Source organism: Orcinus orca, chromosome 3, assembly GCF_937001465.1.
Source record: "Orcinus orca chromosome 3, mOrcOrc1.1, whole genome shotgun sequence".
NCBI lineage: Eukaryota > Metazoa > Chordata > Mammalia > Artiodactyla > Delphinidae > Orcinus > Orcinus orca.
The window spans coordinates 141,422,456-141,443,312 of record NC_064561.1 but is presented as its reverse complement, the minus strand read 5'-3'; the positions used below and the strand labels follow the sequence as shown (position 1 = coordinate 141,443,312).

At 43.3% G+C, this 20,857-nt stretch overlaps 1 protein-coding gene across 2 annotated transcripts in view; it reads left to right on the top strand.

The window, feature by feature from the left end:
• Nucleotides 1-4,449: 4,449 nt before the first annotated feature.
• The window catches only part of MAP3K1 (mitogen-activated protein kinase kinase kinase 1), an 81,820-nt gene continuing 65,412 nt past the window's right edge, over nucleotides 4,450-20,857 (top strand). The window contains exon 1 of one of the 2 annotated variants that reach the window (XM_004275160.3): nucleotides 4,450-4,999. In XM_004275160.3, the coding sequence (XP_004275208.1) occupies nucleotides 4,518-4,999 (482 nt within the window). In that variant the 5' untranslated portion in view covers nucleotides 4,450-4,517. The remainder of the gene's footprint in view (nucleotides 5,000-20,857) is intronic. The other variant, XM_033437871.2, reaches the window with a different exon arrangement.

Below are 20,857 nucleotides of genomic sequence, written 5' to 3'. Positions count from 1 at the left end.
GGCCTTGGTCTTTTGAGTGTGGGTCCACTATTCAGAGCCCTATGTATCTTTCTCCCATATCTCGTTGACAATTTTCACTTTTAATCTCTTTCAAGCAAAGTGAAAGCTGATAGATACGTGCAAAGTTCTTACAGATTTGAATGCTTTTTTCCCCAATCTTTCACAATCATCATACCCACAACTAATGTGACAGAGATTCTTCTGTGTCTCACCTTCATTCATTCTTTCAAAGCATTTAACTTAATTTTCATTGGAACAACTTTCATTTTGCACTTACATACTCATGTTTAATAGTATTTAATTAAATTCCATAAGGATAGTTATAACAGGTATAGTCAGATTTGTGAAAAAATATGATGGATTCTCTTGGGGTCCATAACTCACCTGGTGTGCAGGTGTCATGAGCATTCATTGTGCTGTGGCATCCCTCTGCCTGCTGCACACCACACCAGGAATGACAGGTATCTGTTATTGGATGAGTCAGCTAAGTGAAGGCTTGTTAAGAAACTTTTTACTATAATGTCACCTACAGTGTACTTGTAGAGGGACAACTATCCCATAAATGACAAGATTTCCTGACTTAGGACATCTGGAAATACCTGGGAATTATGGCGTCTGGAAAGAGCACAGAGAAACCAAGTTCCAGCCCCAATTCTCCTGCAAGTATTCCATAATAATATTGATAACTCTGATAGGACACCAGCTTTTACTCTGTTCTCAAGGTTATCTTCTTACTCTCTATGACTACCTAAGACATAGATCTCACAGAGGAGTGAAACCACACACACTGATGGATCTGAAATTCTATCAGAGTCAGCCTGATAAATACCCACTAATAAAAATACTTGCAGATGGGAATGTTTTATTTATTTACTTTTATAAATATGAAAAACAACCAACAATATCCCCAGAGAAGAAGAAAACTTCTTGCATGTGCGTAATAGGTGTTTAATAAACACATGATGAATGATACATGGGCTGAAATATTTCTGCCAGTGCATATTAACTCCATTCATTCTAATATCAGTGATGTTTATGCACGATGAGGAAATGCACCAATATTAAACTGGATCCTCCAAATGAATGTGATGTAGGAACTGAAGTGTGACTTAGGGATCCCAGAAGCACTATGTGGAAGCAGTGATCTGTAAAGCACTGGCGTAAAGGTTACCATAGCTGTCATGGCATAAATGAAATCACTGCAACACGTGTACCTGAGTGAGGATAGAAACAAAGAAAATGAAATCACTGCAACATTTGTATCTGAGTGAGGATAGAAATAAAGAGCTTGGAAATAGGAACCGGAATTTTCAGTGTACAAGCAACCTTGGAAGAGACACCATTATGTCATTAAAGAAATCAAATTAAGGCAATTTGACATACGCCTTTATGCATTAATATAAAGCAGGCTCCTACAGCACCAAACTAGAACTAGAATCTTAACCATGCTTAAGCTGCAAAAACTATGGTAGCAATTCGATGGGTTAAAATCTCTTCAAAAATACGTTGTATCAACATATGGCAGAGGAGGAACACCCTTTTCAGTCAAGCATGTCCTTTGATTATTTTTCTACCTTAAAAAAATGTCTGGGGCTTCCCTGGTGGCCGCAGTGGTTGAGAGTCCGCCTGCTGAGGCAGGGGACACGGGTTCGTGCCCGGTTTGGGAGGATCCCACATGCCGCGGAGCGGCTGGGCCCGGGGGCCATGGCCGCTGAGCCTGCGAGTCCGGAGCCTGTGCTCCGCAACGGGAGAGGCCACAACAGTGAGAGGCCCGCGTACAAAAAAAAAAAAAAAAAAAAGTTTGTCGGTGTATAGATGCATGATGACAACATGAATATTTACATAAACGATTAAGGGGAAGGGTTTCCCTTGTGTCCCAGTGGTTAACAATCCGCCTGCCAATGCAAGGGACACGGGCTCGAGCCTTGGTCCGGGAAGATCCCACATGCCGCGGAGCAACTAAGCCCGTGCGCCACAACTACTGAGCCTGCGCTCTAGAGCCTGCGAGCCACAACTACTGAAGCCCGTGCACCTACAGCTCGTGCTCCGCAACAAGAGAAGCCGCCACAATGAGAAGCCCGCGCACCGCACCGAAGAGTAGCCCCCACTCGCCACATCTAGAGAAAGCCCGCTCGCAGCAACTAAGACCCAACATAGCCAGAAATAAATAAATAAAAATTTTAAAAAAGATTGGTCTTCCCTGGTGGCGCAGTGGTTGAGAGTCCGCCTGCCGATGCAGGGGACACGGGTTCGTGCCCCGGTCCGGGAAGATCCCACATGCCACGGAGCGGCTAGGCCCGTGAGCCATGGCCACTGAGCCTGCGCGTCCGGAGCCTGTGCTCCGCAACGGGAGAGGCCACAACAGTGAGAGGCCCACGAACCGAAAAAAAAAAAAAAAAAAAAAAGATTAAGGGGAAAATGACTCAAAGTACCAAAAGCTAGATGAAAGACCAGCACTTAAGGTTTCTCCATGGTGGTGTGATGGATGGAGGTCAGAGAACTGTGGCTAGTTGATAGTGTTGTATTTGGTGCTCCTCTCACTTGGTTCCATTTTCATCACTGTACAAATGAAGAGGCAAAAGTAAATGTTTTGCTGGAATTCCATTTCCACTTTTCTACTGTGGCCAAACTTCAAAACTGGAACAATTTTGAAAAGCTGAAGGCGTCTACTTACTTTTCTCATTTACAGTTACCTAAATATGTGTGTGCAAATTTAAAGGTTTTCTGATCTAAATAGGAAAGAAAAAAGTTTATCCTTTCCAATGTAGGATTTGGTGGGTGTGGCAATCCGGGAAGACCTGGGAAATAACTACTGTTTTCTTTGGATGATACACTTGGCTACCGTTAAAAGAGTGTATAATTATAGCCTAAATGTAGACTTAAACTTTTAACAGATTTATCTAAAGTTTCAAAATTTGTGCCATTGGATGTAATTATCTAAAACTATCTTATGGCAGATGTTGCAGTACTCAAAACACTGAGCTAATATGAAATCTGAACCCGCTTTAAAAATCCCTCGGATATCACCATCCTCCTCAGTTACCATTTATAGCCAGGAAGGAGGTTTTCATTTTATCTATTTCCAAAAAAATCAAAGGAATTATTTTGTAGACAGTTTAGACTCCTGTCGAAATATATGAATACTGACAGGATACCGCTCTCCTTTCTGTTCCTGAGGAGCCCTCTGCCTCCCCCCCCAACCCAGCCCCCGCCTTAATTCCTGTTTCACAAAATAAATCTAGGGACTCTGCTCCCGGGTTGTGGGAGATTTCTCATCACAGACAAACCGGCTGGAGGAAGAGAAGGGAGGGGAGAAATAAACGCGACACGGAAGCCTGAAGAAAGGTCGAAAATCATTAACATGTAAATGGTGCTTTTTCCATTCCAAAGCACCTTATCGCCAGACGCCCCCAGGGACTGGAAGGGTTCGGAACTCCGGGTTAGGCAGCTCGGGCACTGCAGGGGCGGGGGCGGAGGGAACCCGGACGGCGGCCCGACCCTGCTGGGAAGAGGGACGTGCAGCTAAAGGCATAGGATTCGGGGAGGGCCAGAACCTGGCCGAGGATGACAATAGCAAACACTTCCTGGTTCCTTCCCCAAACGTGCTCTCTGTGGTCCTGTATATCGCTGCCTTCCCCAAAGACACCGGAGGAAAAAATAGAAATGTATAGAGATCCCCCGGACCCCCGCCGCCCGCTCCTGTCTCTCTCTAGCCGGGGGCGGGATAGAGGGTGAGAAGAGTGTCCCAATCGGTGACTTCAGGTTTTAAACAAGATATTCCAGGAAACTTTTATTTGTAGCATGATTTGGGGGGTGGGGGGTGGGCAAAAGATGAGGAAAGCTTTTATAAAACTTGTTTTTTTTGGTGCGCGGAACTAGGGCCGCTGAACGTTGGGTTTCTTTCGCTTTGCAGCAGGCGACAGCCCTGGGCGCCACCTGCGCGCCCCGTACGGAGTGGAGGCGGGGTCGGGGGTGGGTTGGTCCGCGCCCGGGTTCCCCGACGCCCACTGCAACGAGCAATGCGAATGACAGGCTGCAGACCCTCTTGCCTGCGTCCTCTTCAACGGCCCATACACCGAAGTTTGAACTGCGGCTCCCGTGAGGCGAGCCCCGGCCAAGCCGGGCCGAGATTGCGGCGGAGAGGAAGCGGCGCTCCTCCACCGAAGCTCCTCCTCTCGCCGGTGCAGCCCGGGACTACCTGGCGGCGCGGCGGGTGCGGCGCGCAAACCGCAGCGCGCCCCCACGGCGGCCACCTCGGAGCCCACCTTGCCGGCCGGCGCGCAGGACGGAGCGCACAGCCGGCCCCCCACCAACCTGCGGCCGGCTGTCCTACCTCCACTGAACCCCGCGCGCCCGCGCGTCAGTCCCTGCCGGGCGCCCAGAGGGCCGCGCTCACGCAGTTGGCGCAGGCGGCCTTACGCTAGAGGCGCAGCGCCCGCCCGTCCGCCCGCCCCCTGCACTCTCCCCGCCCCCTCCCTCCCTCGCAGGGGCCAAGCGAATGTAGCCCGCGAGAGAAAATGGCGGCGGCGGCGGGGAATCGCGCCTCGTCCTCGGGATTCCCGGGCGCCGGGGCGGCGAGCCCCGAAGCGGGCGGCGGCGGAGGGGCCCTCAAGGCAAGCAGCACGCCCACGGCAGCCGCGGGGCTGCTGCGGGAGGCGGGCAGTGGGGGCCGCGAACGGGCGGACTGGCGGCGGCGGCAGCTGCGCAAAGTGCGGAGTGTGGAGCTGGACCAGCTGCCCGAGCCGCCGCTTTTCCTCACCGCCTCGCCGCCGTCGTCCTCCACTTCCCCGTCGCCGGAGCCCGCGGACGCGGCCGCTGGCGGGAGCGGTTTCCAGCCTGTGGTGGTGCCGCCGCCCCACGGAGCCGCGAGCCGCAGCGGCGCCCACCCTACAGAACCGGCGGCCGCACCGGACAGCGGCGCCCCGAGCCCCGCGGGGGCCGAGCCCGGGGAGAAGCGGACGCCCGCCGCCGAGCCGCCTCTTGCGGCGGCCCCAGCCGGGTGAGCAGCGCGGCCAGGGGCGCGATGGGGACTTGGGGGGCGGGCGGGCGAGGGCAATGAATGAACCCCGGGCACTGCGCAGGGCGTCCCGGGGATCCGCGCAGCGAGGCTGCACGCCGCTCGCCGGGAGCCCTCTGGCACCCCCTTTGACCCTTCCGGCGTCGGGCGGCGCCCCGGACCTGGCCTGGGGTACGGGACGGGACGGGGGCCCGGGGCGGGGACATGCGGGAGAGTTTGTTATTGTTTGCAGACATGTGACAGGCGTGCGAGCCGCGCTGCGGGTACCGGTTGAGATAAGGTGTGGGGGCCCGGGCTGGCTTTTGGGGGCTCCCGGAATCGGAACTCTCCGAGGAGCCCCGGAGCGGGACCCTGGCGTTGCCCTCCGGGTCGGGTTGGGAGGCGGGCAGCCGTGCAGCGGCGGCGACCTCGGATGAGAGTCCTCGGGGGCGCCGGGGTGAGGCCCGACCCTGCAGGCGGGCGGTGTAGGTGGGCGGGGTAGGTGGGGAACCCTGCCGGAGGCCGGGGGTGGGGGGGCCGGAGCGCGGCGGAGAAAGCGGTGGGGTCCCCGCGGCTGTGACAGGCAGAGTCTCTCGGCAGGTACCGGGGGCCGGGCTGGGACGAAGGCTGCGCGCCCGGAGCGCGGCCGCAGGGGGCTCCGGGTGGACGGCTCCGTAACGTCTGTCAAAGCGGTGTGGGCTGATCGGCTGCAAATGCTCGGGGGCTTGCGGTCTTTTAGGACGTGGGGTTTTCTGATTGCGTCCCCCAATGTCCTTGGGAATGAAGACTGCACCACTAAGACTTGAGTGACTTCTGTTTGGAGTTTGAATTTGGCCTTTGAGGTTTGCATTTGGCGGAGTGGTGTAAGAGCCAGGACCGGATGTGTCAGCCATTCAGTTTCAAAGCGGTGGTGACTGCTCCCCGCAGCCTCTCCGGCGTGGTTGGGAACCGCGGCGCGGGTGCGGTACTTCCTGCTCCGTGCAGCTGCGCGGGCCGCCGCCGACTGCCGGCTTCCAGGGGACACAGTGCTGTGGCTCCGGCTCCGTAAGAGCCGTACTGCCTGTGCGCTACGGTGTTTGTAAGGTAACTCAGACCAGCCGTTCCTGGCCTGACCCTTTTTGGCAACTGGAAATTTTTATGTTTAAGGAAGTTCTTTTGACTGTGACAGCCATCATCCTTGTTTTTAAAAGAATCTGACTAGTGTATGCAAAGCACAAGTTTGAGAGGTATTTTAAGGTCCTGGAAATGTTTTTGTGATAGTCACCCGTTTCCCTATAGGGTTTCCTGACCTTTATTCTGAGTATTTTAAAGACTGCCTTAGGTTTGTTTCCCTTGTGAAACGAATTTGACAGTAGGACTCATTGGCTTTGGTTAATTATCTAAAGTGATTTTGGGGGGAACTTGATTGTTTAAAACCACAGTTCGTTGATTCCTTGGAAGTTACCCCTTTCCCTCTCCCCGCCTCAACCCTCCCCCCCCAAAAAAAACCAACTAAAAATATGGTCAGCACTGTGCCATGGCAGTATTGATAGGAAAGATTTGTGACTGTGGTAGTTTTCTGTGTGCTCTTGTCCATGTAACTTAGTCTTACAGGGTTATTCCTCTACACTACTGCTCCTGGGAAGATTGGATTAAAACTTGACTAGGATAATTCGTTGTAGGCAATTGTTACTACAAGTGAGCTCCAGATAAAAATATTAAACCCAAAATTTGAGAGATTAATTTTGTCTGTTCTCATGAGACCGAATTTTTGGATACAGTAAATAGTTTAGCAAGTGTCAGCATTCTAGTCATCTTAATGAGCTATTGAATATAGCAGAAGAGGAACTACTGTAAAATTAACATATAGATGTTGTTTAGTGTTGTCTCCACACAAAATAAGAGGACGAAGGTGTAAGCAGATAGAATTCAGGTATTGAGTAATCCATGCTTAATTTTTGCATTTTGTAACCTAGGTTTTTCCCCCCTTTTGTTTAAGGGGTGGATAATAATTGCACAGTATATGAAATTATGGGCTAATCAGCATAATCATTTTTTAAAATGAATGTCACTAGCCAGAATGCTGTTTGTTCATCCCAAATCTTATACCTAAACATTTCATTTATAGTAAAATGTTGATTCCCTCTCCTCTTGAAATAGTGATTTTTTTTTTTTTTTTACAATTTCCTTGTTAATGGGGTTGAAATTCATTTGATTCTATTGGTATAAACACTTTGATTGTAAGCAGTTAGTAAAATCTCAGTTGAACTTTACTTTTTTGACAGTAGTTGCATTCATACTTTCAGGAGGAAAATCTAACATTGAGATTTTGAAATATTTTTGTTTCAGTGGTACTATAGGTCTGGAGACCCCTTCTGTTTAAAGACTTATTGTATTCTTTTAAAGAGAATTCTGTGAGATTTTTAATTTCATAATTTCCTCCAATTTTTGATCTTCGGATGTAGAAATTTAAATTGTAGAAAATACATTTTTGTAGTATAACTTATATAAAGAATACTCATATTAAAACAAGATTTTAAGTACATCTCTCTTTTACAGGTTAGTAACTGAAATCAGTGGAAGTTTTTTGCCTGTAAGTGGCGCCCAAGGGTTTGGGATTTTTCCTTATATTACAGAATTAGGGGCTTTTTCTTCCTATTTACGGTCTTTGAAGAGAAATTACAGTGTTACTCTCCATTGAACAGGCTATTGTGAGTTGGTAGATATAATTACTCCATTCTATTTTTGTAACTTAAAAAAAAACAACTATCAATTTGCTGGCCCCATGAAAGAACAAGATATGCTATACTTGTTAATGTTAGTTTTTGTGTAAAACTAAAGCTATTTCATAGGCTGCTTTTATATCCTCATAGAGCCCTTAGCTTTCACTTCCTTTTAGAAGCTGCTAGACTATAAATATAACTTAGTGAATTTTTACTAGAGGAGGTATAGGAACATTATTACCTAAAAACAAGTTTTTAAAAAAGTTAAGTTGGTGATTTTATAAAACAATAGAGGTAGTTACATAAGTTAGTCTTACATGAATTTGTAAGTTTTGTAATTATGAATTGTCTCCAAGTTCTGTTTTAAATTAGGTAAGGAAATTAATGCATTCTTCAAAGACTAACCTTATTAAATATAATTCTGAAAAAGAAATATCAGAACTAGAATTGTTGCCAACTTTTGTTGTCTTTTCATATCTGATTTTGGCAAGGGTGACTGGTTAACCAACATTCCTTAATATATTATCCCCAATACACTATAATAACTCTGTTTTGTTAGATACAAAAAACAGGAAGTAGCTCTGTTCATTTGTATTCTTTCACATCTCCTGTAGCACCTCAAGCATATGTTGCGTGTTTTAGAAATGGTCGCGGACTTATTGACATAAAGATTCCAAAATATGGAATGAAAGGAGTGTTCTTTGGTTTCAACAAGAACAGAAGAACCAGCTACAGCTTGCCTAGGCTGTCTGCTGATCAGCCCTTGACAGTTGCTGTGAGCATTCCAGAAGAAGAAATGATGGGGTGGCAAGGCAGTTAATGGGGAGTGGATTCCCCTGAGGAAAAATGTAGGGCATTCAGAAGTGCTCTGAGTTAGAAGGCACAACTTTTGCATTTTGTACCCTATTTTCTTGGGTTGAGAGTTATTTCTTTATGAAGAAGGCAATAGGAGAACGTGGCATGGAAAAGTAATAGTCTCCAGAGGCTACTTAAGAGCTGCAGTATATTGCACTTCTAACCTTGAAATGCCTTGCTATATCAGATATACCAAGTATATTCCTTAGACTTGGTTGTTTTCCTCAGTCTTGGCCTCCTTTTATATCCTGAGTCAAAAATTAGAGCTACTTTAAAATGTAAACGGGTAAAAGATTAATGTGAGGAAATGTGCAGTATTAGGAATCAACCCAAGTTGTTTCTAAGAAATAATTTAAGAACATTTTTAAACACGAAAGAAATAATCAGGAACAGAATTAAATGTTCATTTACAAATGCTCATTGCAAAGCAGTGAGATGAGTTGGGTGTTCTTATTGCAAGAATATAAGAGGTTTTTTGCTGTGGCTAAACATGTACATTGAGCATAGAGATGTATTTAGATACCTTTTATATAGTCACTTTTTTTGCCTTCTGTGTGTCAGGCAAGTTATATATATTATCTCATTTCATCATCGCTGCAGCCTTCCAGTGCATTGTAGTTTCTGTTTTCAAGAGGTGGAAACTCATGTGCAATGCTAAAGCCCCATTATCATACAAGTAGAAGACAGGCTAGGATTCAAACCCAAGTTAGTCCCACTCCACAGTCCATTTCTTTTCATCACTCTCTAATGTCTCCATTTTCTTTTTCAAGTTAATAATCAGATTAACTAATGATTTTGAAGGAGAAAGTTGTTCTTCAAGAGTCAATAAGCAATTGATAGGTTTCTACCCAGTGCCACTGCTAATACATTTGTCTCCTGATGTGTATGTAATGCATAGCTTTCTGTAACCTGGCCTCATCCATGTAATACAAGTAAGCTGTGCTTAGATCACCTTATCATGTTAGGCAGGGAGAATAATTGATTAGTGTTGAGTGTTTCTTAGGTTCCTTGATTTGTGCTGTTTACATCGTAAGTGGAAGGAAATAAAGAAGCTGAAATAATATCACATATTTATTTTTAATCATCACACATGGAGACAAGCTGTTGCAGTATAGCTAGACCCTATCCCTTTGTACTTGTTTTAGATTTCATGCATCCAGCATTTATGAACCTCTGCAAGGTGATGTTCTGGGTGGTAGAGAAAAATATCAACGCACAGCCTCTGTTTCTGTTGGCAGATTGTAGTATGAACATGTTTCACACCACCATGTTAAGCGTTGTAAGAGAGATAGGAATAGAGAGGGGCATCCAGATTAAAGAGTAGTGCTGTGAATCTCACCCATGACATTCCACACTGTATTCCTGCAGTGAATACAGTAGTACCTCACTAACTTTCTGAGGAATTAATTGACCTTCTAGGTTTGTAGTTAAGGGTGGTAGCTTTGTTCTGCTTTCTGCTTGTACATTTGGTCTGCTAGTTTTTGCTCTTTCCCTTTTGTCTCTTTACCTTTTCTTAGGACAGATATATGCTGTAGCTTTTCCATTTCCACAGCAATGGCAACAGGAATTCAGATACAGATTAGTTTCAAACTATTTCTGCCTACTCTTAGGAGGTATATGTATGGAACTGCAAGTTCAGACATGATTTTTGTCTTTCTTGAAAGAGAAAATTAAAATGGGGGTATAGGAGCAAGAAACCGAGTATCTACCAATGCTGGCTTTAGAATTGAGACTTTATTATTAGTAACAGCAACTCTGCTAGTTAAGAAAACAACATTGGGAAATGTAAAATATGCTCTAGGATGTAAGATAATCAAGAAGATACCCTTGTCTTCATTTACTCTATGACATATCCTGGTTGGTTTAGGTATGTTTGGTATGGAGAGGAGCTCTGTACTGTTAGTGATTGAGTCCTTTGAAATACTGGTCTGGTTAGTTTTGGTTTAATAGATTGAGATGTTGTAGACTGCCAAGAGCTCTTCAGGTTCTTAAGACCCACCAAGCGTGTGTTTCTGTAAGTACAATCTGTCACCTGGGAATTATTGATGAGACAGTCAGACTTCTTGAAGACTGGAGGAAGTGCCCGGAGCTCACACAGTGCTGTAGTTAGTGTGTTTACTAAGTTTATCACATGTAAGCATGATGATGATGAATATATGCGGAGCAAGGAGAGGGTAGATACTGGGTGGTGGGTGGAGGTGGTACTCTTGACAGATAAGATGTGATTATTACCTTTCTTTATTGCTAAATAGCCATTCGACTGATATAGCATCAAATAATCTTCAAACTGGTCTTACAGCGTTCTGAATACCAAATATCAACTGCTAACAGACAAGGAGCTCTGTCTTATTCTTTGTCATTGCTCAGCACCTAGGCTAATGTCTAGCACCCATGAATATTGGATGCACATGAGTGTTAGGATGAATTCATTTTCCCAAAGTGGTTATTTTTACATAAGTGTATAAGAAGATACACTGACTCATGACTTACTGTGATGTGATGTGATTTTAATCATAATCTAGCTTGAGGCAGGTTTTGAAGGCAGGAACTATTTCTTATGAGTTTTTGTGCATTGCTTGGTATTTTGTAGCAGTAGTTGGTATTTAGCAAGCAGTAGTTAATAATAATGACCAGTTTTATATAATGTAAACCAAACAGTAATTAGTTCAATAACTAAGTGTAGTTACAAAATAATTGGAGCCATGTATAAACTGTCAGATATTGAGAAAATTGAGTTTCTGGTATTTGAGTGTCTAGTTATTTGGGCTGATAGGTAAGCCCTGCTGATTTTCTTCTTAACCCTGTGGCAACCCTTCCTGAATGGCTTCTCCTCATCTTCTTGAACATTAGTATTAGAACATACTCAGGCCCAGGCCTTCTGTCATTCCCTGTCTTCCACCCCCACCCCAGGCTCATTAATGCATTTAGATCAATTTTTGGCCATTCACGAATGATTGCAGAGTTTATTTTCCTAGCCATGATCTCTCCTAAATGCCACACCTGTCTACATGACACATCCATACTCAGATATCTAAAACCAAATTTAGGATTTTCCCTGTACCTTGCCCTACTAATACATTCCCTGCTCATGAAATGGCAGAACCAGAACCTAGGGTTGTCCTTGACAACTTCTGGTCTTCAGGTGATTTCATCTATTATCACATCCCTAGTCCACCTTCCGTGGTCTCTCATTTGGACTAATGTAATAGTAAGTAGCCTTCTAACTTGCTCACTCTCTCCTGCTTTCTCCCTTCCAGTTGGTTCTCCATATTACGTGGCCAGAGTGATCATTTTACAATGTAAATCTTATTATAACAATTTTCCTCTAGAGAAGTAAATTAAATTGAATTTTAAAACTTTCAAATGCTTTCCATTTGGATAAAGACCACAGAATCCTTAACATGCCCCACAGAGTCCCTGCCTGGTTTAGCCCGTGCCTGCCTCTCCAGGCCCATCTCTGATCACGCTCGCCCTTGCTCTCTGCAGGATTGCCGTAAGTTCCTCAGACTCAGCACACCACCTCCTGCCATAGGGCCTTTGCACGCACCGCATGCGCCCTCTGCCAGGAGCACTGTGCCTAGTCCCGAGCCAGCTCCTCAGTGTTCAGGTCTTAGCTCACTGATGCTTTGTCAGGGAAGCCTTCCTTCCCTGATCTCCCAGACTGGCTTTGTAGCTCAGTGTCCCTACTGTCAGTGTTGTGATTTTATATTTGTTATGTCATTTGGTGAATGGCTGCCTTCCCTGGAAGACTGTAAAATCTGAGTGGGCAGAGCCTTTGGCTGGTAGCAACCCAGCACCTAGCAAAATGCCTGGCACAGAGTAGACCCTCGATAAATATTTGTTGACTAAATGGATGAGGGTAATAATGACATGGCAAGTTCAACCTAGTCTATGGATTATCTGTTCTTCCCCTTTGTCAGATGTAGTCTGGGACCTAGCTAAGACGGGGTTAAATGGCAAAAGCCTTGTCGGTTTGTGATAGATTCATTAGGCCGTATCTGGACTATTAAACACACCAAGTGCCTCAGGTGAAGTAGGACAGCTTAATGTGGTACAGAGGAAATAGCTATATTGCATGATTATATGCTGTAGGAAGAAGTGTTTGCTATGTGTATTTAGTTCTCCTGCTCTTACCAGGGAGTTGAGAGAGAGAGTATATGTGTGGGCTCATGTGTGTGTGCATATATATGAATAAATATACACCTGAAGGTGTTATGCATTAATATAATGATTCCTTCTTCCAAGTTCTCAGTGTTATCTAAACTTAGGGTACCACTTTTAGGATTTTTGTGCCAATAACCCTGCTTCATCCAAAATTTAATTTGTTATTGATAATAATTCAACTTGGGATAAATAGTTCACATTTGCATTAAAGAAGAGGTTTGCTAGACAAGTACTATATGAGATTTCAGGAGCCAAGAACCCACGTAACAGAAAACGATTTACCGGTGGTAACTAAACCTGGCAGCCTCCCTTATCTAGAACATGGTTTAGCACTAAGAAGTAAGTAAAAAAGGCTCTGAGCTGCCAAAGGGCCTGTAACAAAATCTGCACTTTGAAGTTCTTTGATTTTACACTTAGAAGAGTTCCAAGGGCATTCACTCAGAATTCACTGACATTTATTTAAGTTATTATTCTTGCAGTCTTGTCCATTTGGTGTCCCTAACATGCAGCAATTAAAAGCAGCCAATTAGAAGGCGAGTAGTGTGAGCAAGAGACAGGTTCCCTGAAGGCAGCATATAAGCAGAGACGTGACAGGTGAGGAGAGAGAAGGGAGGAGAAAGGGAGAGATAAGAGGACATTAAAACATTGCAGTTGGGGCCACCTGGTGTTTGAACGTTAGGTTCCACATACCTGGATTGCCTCTAAGATTATAAATTTATTAAATCACAGCACTTTCCAACATTACTTTTTGGGCATCAGCTTCCTTATTTGTAAAATGAGAGTGATCAGGGTTATATGATTGGCTTTGTTTTTTGTAATGCTGATTACTGTGGCTCATTATTGCAAGGTTGTTGTGTTTATAGTTTTAGAAAGTATTTTGATCCTGAGTGGTAAACATCTAAATTATCTGGAAGGGGTCATCCTGTAGCCTTGATGATGCTGAATAAATACAGTGCTGTTTGGAATTACATGAAATTGGGTGCTGCTCATTACAAATGTCTTGTGGATTGGCTTTGTGGGAAAATCGTTTTGCTTTATTTGTTGGCCTGAGTCATTTTATATCCTGCAGTTTTTAAAAAATGCTCGATAGTTAATCACCACCACCAGTATGTACTGCCCTTTTTCCTAGCTAGACTTTGAGAAGTCAGGTAGTAAGCGCCAGCTTTGCAATGTTGACCAAGTTATTTAATTACTGCAAGGACTTTGGTTTAATAAGATGGCTACTTGTGAAAGGATTCTTGATGTTCACATGCTCTTAAGATGCTTAGTGTTTTGAAAAAGACATTTCACAATTCTTTTTTTCTCTTTCAAAATAATTAATTGGCTCTACCTGTTATTTATGGTCTGGATTTTATTGGTATTCTTAAATTCTTCTTGGGTAATAAATAAAATTATTTTCACTGAACCTTAGATTTTAAAAAAGATGTGACATATTAATGTAGATGTTCATATTCCTGGAGAAGGTTTAGTGTCTTAATATAAATTTATTTTGAATTTTGAAAATATATTTCAATTATTCTGGTACACTGGCACCTCCACACTGTTATACAAGGTCCTTATGATTTCTCTGGGATTCAGAATTTATAGAATTAAACTTCATTAATAAAATGATTAGACAGTCCTTTTGAAAGCAACAGAAGAATTTATTTTTTTACTTTATTTATCTTTTAACAAAAGAACAGTATTATGTAGACTGCTATATAGTTTGCTTTTTTCTTAATAGTATTTTGTTCATTATCTTAATGATGAACATAGAGCTGTCATTTTCCATGACTGCGTAGATTCTATCATTTGCCTGTCTCATTAACCAGTTTCCTAGTTTTAGACATTTATATTGTTTTGTTGTTATATCGAGCTGTAGTGACTACCATTGTACCTACATTTTCATATGTTTGTGCATTTGATTTTGTAAAATAAATATTCAGAAGTGAAATTGCTGAGTCAAAGGACATGTATATTTAAAAATTTTATCATATAGCCAAATTGCCCTGTAAAACACTGCCAGTTTACATTTTTCTCATGGTGAGAGTGCGCATTGCCCCACGTTCTTGCCAGCGTTGGATATTATCAGTCTTTCATTTTTGCCAATGTGGTGGATGAAAGATGTTTTCTTATTTTAATTTGCATTTCTTAGCTTTTTAGCATCATAGTACAACTTGTGTTTATTAACAATTTCCTACTTTTGTGTATTTCCTTTCACACATGGGAGAGAATTGTTTGTTTTTTCTTACTGATTTTTAAGCATCCTTTGTATATTAGAATATTAGCTCTGACATTTATTGGAATTGTTTTCTTCTACTTTTGTGTTATGAATTTCAATTATAGTATTTTTCTATAAAGCTTTAAATATTCCTTCAAATTTCAATCCCTTCCTTCCTTCCTCCCTCCCCCTCCTCTCCTGCCTCCCCCTCCTCCCTCCCCTCCTCCCTCCCCTCCTCCCTCCCCCCTCTCCCTCCCCCCTCCTCCCTCCCCCTCCTCCCTCCCCCCTCTCCTCCCTCCCTCCCCCTCTCCTCCCTCCCTCCCTTCCTTCCTCCCTCCCCCCTCCTCTCCTCCCTCCCCCTTCCTCCCTCCCTCTCTCCCCCCTCTCCTCCCCCCTTCCCTCCCCCCTCTCCTCCCTCCTTCCCTCCCCCCTCTCCTCCCTCCTTCCCTCCCCCCTCTCCTCCCTCCTTCCCTCCCCCCTCCCTTCCTCCCTCCCTCCCTCCCTCCCTCCCTTCCTTGCCTTCTAGAGAGGGTAGGTTGTGTAGTGGTTCAGAGTACAGATGCCTGAGTTCTAGTCAGAGTTTCACCACTATCAAGTAGTGTATCTGGGAAGTTACTTAACTTCTTTGCACTTAAGTTTCCTCAACTATAAAATGAAGATACTACTTCAGAGTTGTTGTGAGGACAAGTGTTTGTATAGTTCTTAAAACAGTGCTTGGTGCATGGCAAACACTGTATAGGTAATAGCTATTATTATTCCCTACTGCAAGATTATAAAAATTCACCAGTCTTTTCTAATACTATTTTTCTCGTTTTTTTTAAAAAAATCTCTTATCTGTATGAAGTTTAAGGGGTGACACAGGGCCCTAACTTAATTTTCTCCAAATGATTGGCTAGGTGTCCCAGCACTGCTTATTGATTAAAAGTTTCCCCTTTATCATATACTAGATTTTCAAATATTTCAAAGTTCCCAAATACATTTCTTTAGATCTTTAGTTCTTGCACTAAATTCCTATATAACCACATTTCAAGTTTTGTACGAAGATTCTAAAAGAATGTCATTGACTAGAGAGAAGAAGATCTATCAGAAGACTATTAGCTGTATCTTTGCTGAATCGTTCTTATTAATATTTTGGTGCCTAAAATATCTTGGCTTCAATGACAGAGCCTCTGGGATAGCTTCACCAGGAGGTACAGCTCTGCCAGGCACTGCAGCCGGCACAGTGTCCGAATTGAATCCCTGTCTTCCGCAGCCTCTCTGTCTTCCCCTTCAGATCTCCTGGTCCTTTGCGGTGCCGATGGTAATTCCTGTCACCATCTCCCTCATCACCGTGCTCTTACTCCTCTGGCTTTCTCACCCTCAGCTTCCAGCCAGTGTCCAGTTCTATTGTTGCCAGTTGTCTGCTAGCCCTGGAACCCACCCACGCAGCTGCTAACCCAGGGTCAGGCCTCTGTCACCTTGTCCCAGTTCTTGCAAACCTTCTTCCTAACTAGCCTCTGGCTTTTGGACATGTTCTCCTCAGTCATTTCTCTACACTGCAGGTAGAGTGAGGCTTCTATGATGCAAGTCTGATCTTGACACTTCAGTAGACAAAAATCTAATCTAGTCTTCTCATTTTAAAAATGAGGAAACTGAAACACAGGCTTAAACAGCTCAGATAGCTAATCAGTGGTAAAGCTGGGAAATCCCAAGTCCATCAGAAATAATTGGCACTTTTTCTGGCATTCAAAAATAATTTCTTTTCAAATATATGCATAATAGATTTTGCACCTTGTGAGTGGTGGATAATTTATGTGATTTGAATTGCTGGTGTTCAGCATGCCTTCTACACACAAACTGAGGCCAGGAGAATGATGAAATGCTGTAGAATGAACTCCTGCTTACAGTATACTATACAGTTCAAAAGATGCTTTTGCATTTGCTGCCATCTAATTGAAATATATAGGTTATTATAATCTTTCAACCTGAAAATCAAGCAGTATCACTCAACTTAGATACTGTTAGTTACTTGTGTCATTAGTGTCTTAATAAATCTTAAAATCTACAATTGTTTCTCTTAAGATACTTATTCATGTAAAGGAAATGTAACAATTCAATTTAATTCCCCAACTTTATTCTGTGTTGATATTGTGTTCCACACTTTCAAATGGCTGTGTTCTATCTTTAGATAAATGAATTCAGAGGAAAAAAAAAAACAACAACTTTTCTTCATCCTGAGAATAAAGTCCAGACTCCTTAGTGTAGTTCAGAAGCTCTGGTAATTGGCTCTGCTCCCCTCTCAGCTCCCCCTTCCAGAACTCCCTGCTCCAGTCATTCAGTGCTATGTTCACATTTTTGTTTCCCCGGCTAACTCTTCTTTTCTTTCAATGGGCTAAATGTTGTTTCTTCTGTCTGGAACACTCATTTTGTCTCCGTTGTGAGATACTTTTTAATATGTTTTTATTCCCTCTGCAATAAAGAATTATTGGTATCCTACTAAATATAAATGTGTCTATTTACAGAAGTCAGTACTGTATTGTGAATTTTGCTGAACTCTTTGATTTAAAGTTCCTTGGTATCTGAGTTAGATATCCCACTTTTAAAACTTTTTAGTTTTTCCTCTGTCATTGCATACATAGTCATGTCTGACTGAACAAGTGTTTACGAAAAGTTCTTTTAAAATTATACATTATTGTAAAGTGAATCAGATTTTCTGTTAATTTGTGTTAAAATTTCAGAGGCAGGAAGATATTTTGGTGCCCAGCAGTGTACAGTCAGCCCTCCATATCTGAGGTTGCAGAACTCGCAGGTACCGAGAGCCGACGGTACTCAACAGTTTTATAGTATAAGGGCTTGAGCATCTGTGGATTTTGGTATCCGCAGGGGGTCCTGGAACCAGTGTCCCGTGGCTACTGGGGGACGACTGTATTGCTGTCATCCAGAATAATCCAAGACCATCTCAAGTCAGAGAACAAATATGCTCAAGTGCTTCACGCACAGAGCTTGATTGTGGCCTAGGCACACCCATCACAAGGTTTATGTCAGCTGCGCAGCCTCCACGGGCAAGGTGCCGGGGAGCTGATAGGTTATAGGAAAACAAGCACATCAGATGGAGGGTCATTCCAAATCTTTTTGTCTGGTCTGTGGGTGCTCTTTCTAGAAAAACGAAAGGGCAGAGTAGTAAACATGCCAGGATGAATGCCCATGGTCAGTGCTGTCATCGCTCCTGACACGGGCAGGGTCATGCCTTCATGAACAGTCTTGGAGTGACTGCTGTGAGCCAGGCTCCAAGGTGCTGGGGACCCAGCAGTGGGGAAGCCCATGAAGGAGTTTAACAAGGTAACAGACTGCCTGGTGACAGCTGGGAACGAGGAGGGTATAGGGAGGGTTTTCTGGGAATTGAGAGGTCCACCAAGTTGTGAAGAATGCCAAGGAGTTAAACAAGTGAAAGGGACTTGGAGGGAGACTGTGGCCTGCGGGTGGGGTTGGGTGGAGAACACACACAGGCCCGGAAGTCCATGGTAGGCTTGCGCGCTGATAGGGAGAACTGTGAGTATAGTTCAGGTAGCCCTGTCTGGGTGGGAGCAGGGTGCAGACAAGGCTCAGCAGCCAAGCCTGGGGTAGGGTTCCTGGCTCTGGCCAGAGAACCATGCAGAGCTCCCTGCCTCCTCATTGCCGCCACTGGGCAATCCTTAGATCGCTGTGCCTGGGACAAAATAAAAAGCCTTTGTAGTTCGGTGAGTAACTACAGTGCCCTAGGAAGTCGGTCAGGAGGCCCAAAGGGGGAGTTACATCAAAGCTGGTGCAAGACAGTCTGAGTCTGAGATCACAGTCTGGGAGCTGTGTGGCTCTTGCATTTCCAATAGCTTCCCATAGTTTCAGAGGCTCACAGATTGGGAAATGTAATCAGGCAAATGAATTCCATCCACTCTGGTCATGAATGTGTTTTGGAACTGCACGATTACGTTTCAGGGGCAGCACAGGGTAGTGATGAGGATGCTGGACCCGAGGAGTCAGGTCCTCTTAGGCACTTACTGTCGCTGGACTCCAAAGAAGTCACTTAACTTCTCTGAACCTCACATTTCTTATCTTGAAAATGGGGTGAGTGGGGGTGATTAGACAGGATAATGAAGTCCGGTTCTTAACCCAGAAAAGCACTCAGTAAAAATTAACTGTCTATAATATAAGTGCAAGTAACTATGAAGACTCACTGCTTAAACCTTGACTGTACAGATGAGGATGAGGTAAAGAGACTCACAGTTCCCTTACTAGTTACCATTAATTTAACTAGTTACCATTAATTTATATAGATTATGCATCATCTTGGGAGCAGTATATTTTCCTTATTATTTTGAAATTATTAACGAGAATAATGGAAAATGCAACTTTCAAAATTATGTGATGTGGGATAAAGCATGTCATCGGTAGGACATAATGAGGGTTCTCATCACTTTGTGAGGACCTAAGGCTGATCCCCTGGGTCTCTTTCTCATCTGTGAAAAGAAGAGGTTGGCTTACATAATTTTTTCGTTCCCTTCAAGCTCTAGCAAATTATATTCCAAAATTTTAATTTGAAAATTATTTCTTGTGGCTAAATTTAGTTCTAATTATTAAAACAAGTAGATTTTTGAACTTATAAACTCTTGAAATTTTAAAGCTGGGTACCAACTATAAAAAGAAATGCAAATGAAAAGCAATGAAGGCTCAGAAAAGAGATAATCATATTTATTACCTGACATTATATGATGAGAAGTATTTTTTAGAAAGCATATAACTGTCGGGAGAACAGTATTTTGCAAAATGGAGAAAATAAATTAGGGTAAGGTCGTTTGCATGTTTGTGTTTAGCAAATATGCTTAGAGAGTAGTTTTGAAAATAACTTTTTACGCCTAATTTTTAGCAACTTTACTGCTGTTAAAAACTATCTTTTTTTTCCTCAACTTTAATTATATAAGGAAAGGACATTCCCTAGGGATAACCTGTAATAAGCAAAGCAATCCTTTGACTTTTTCCTATGTTTATAAAGACCTTTTTGTAAACATGCATGTGTATGCATACTCTTTTGTTTAACTAAAACTTTTAAAAGACAGTTGTATTGTTTCCTAATTGTGAAAATTCAGATTTCGTTCTGTTTCAGGAGTTCTTTTCACATGATTTATATAGAGTTGGCAGTTGCTGGAAAGTATGAATTTCACTATGAATTTTTTTTCTTTTTAATCTAGTAATTTGGGGCTCAAGTGGTAGAAAATCTTGAGTTTCAAATAGTTTTGGAATTGAACTTTTAAACTGATTTAATCATTGTGGTTACACCAATTTGAAGCATATTCACACAAAACTCTCTTGCCCGTCACTATTCTTCATATATAGAACTGAAGCTGCTTATAATTCATTGCAGAGCACCCGGACATCCAACAGTAATTACTGTTTTAGATTCCTGGTAGTGAAGAATACTTGACCCTTCCTCCTTCCATTAAAACCCACACAGCTCTCTAATTCTGATTGTTGTGATCAGTTATTCAGATATTTGGGAGCACTTACTGTATGCTACCAGCACGTGATTTCCAGACAAGGCTGTGATAAGAAATAGAGCAAAGTCCTTTTGAGCCTTGGTTGCCTTAGCACCATTCTTCCATCCTATCGTGACTGATTATGGTAACTGGCTATAGGTTTTGTCACCAATAAATATGGCAGCTAGACTGTCATTTGCACAATGCAAACTGAAATCATCCTGCAGTTTTATAAGTGGATAGTAGAACATTCCCTCCACTGCAAGAAGATTTGCTAGGAGAGTCTTAAATAATGCCCAAAACACATGAGAACAAAGCTTTCCCTTTTGGCACTTAGGTCCATAAAGGCAGTTTTGGCATCGAAGAGAAAAGGTTTATGTTCAAGAACTTCTTGATTTCTATTCTCCCTCTTACTTCCTAGGCCAGGTTTTGGTGATAACATATAAAACCATTA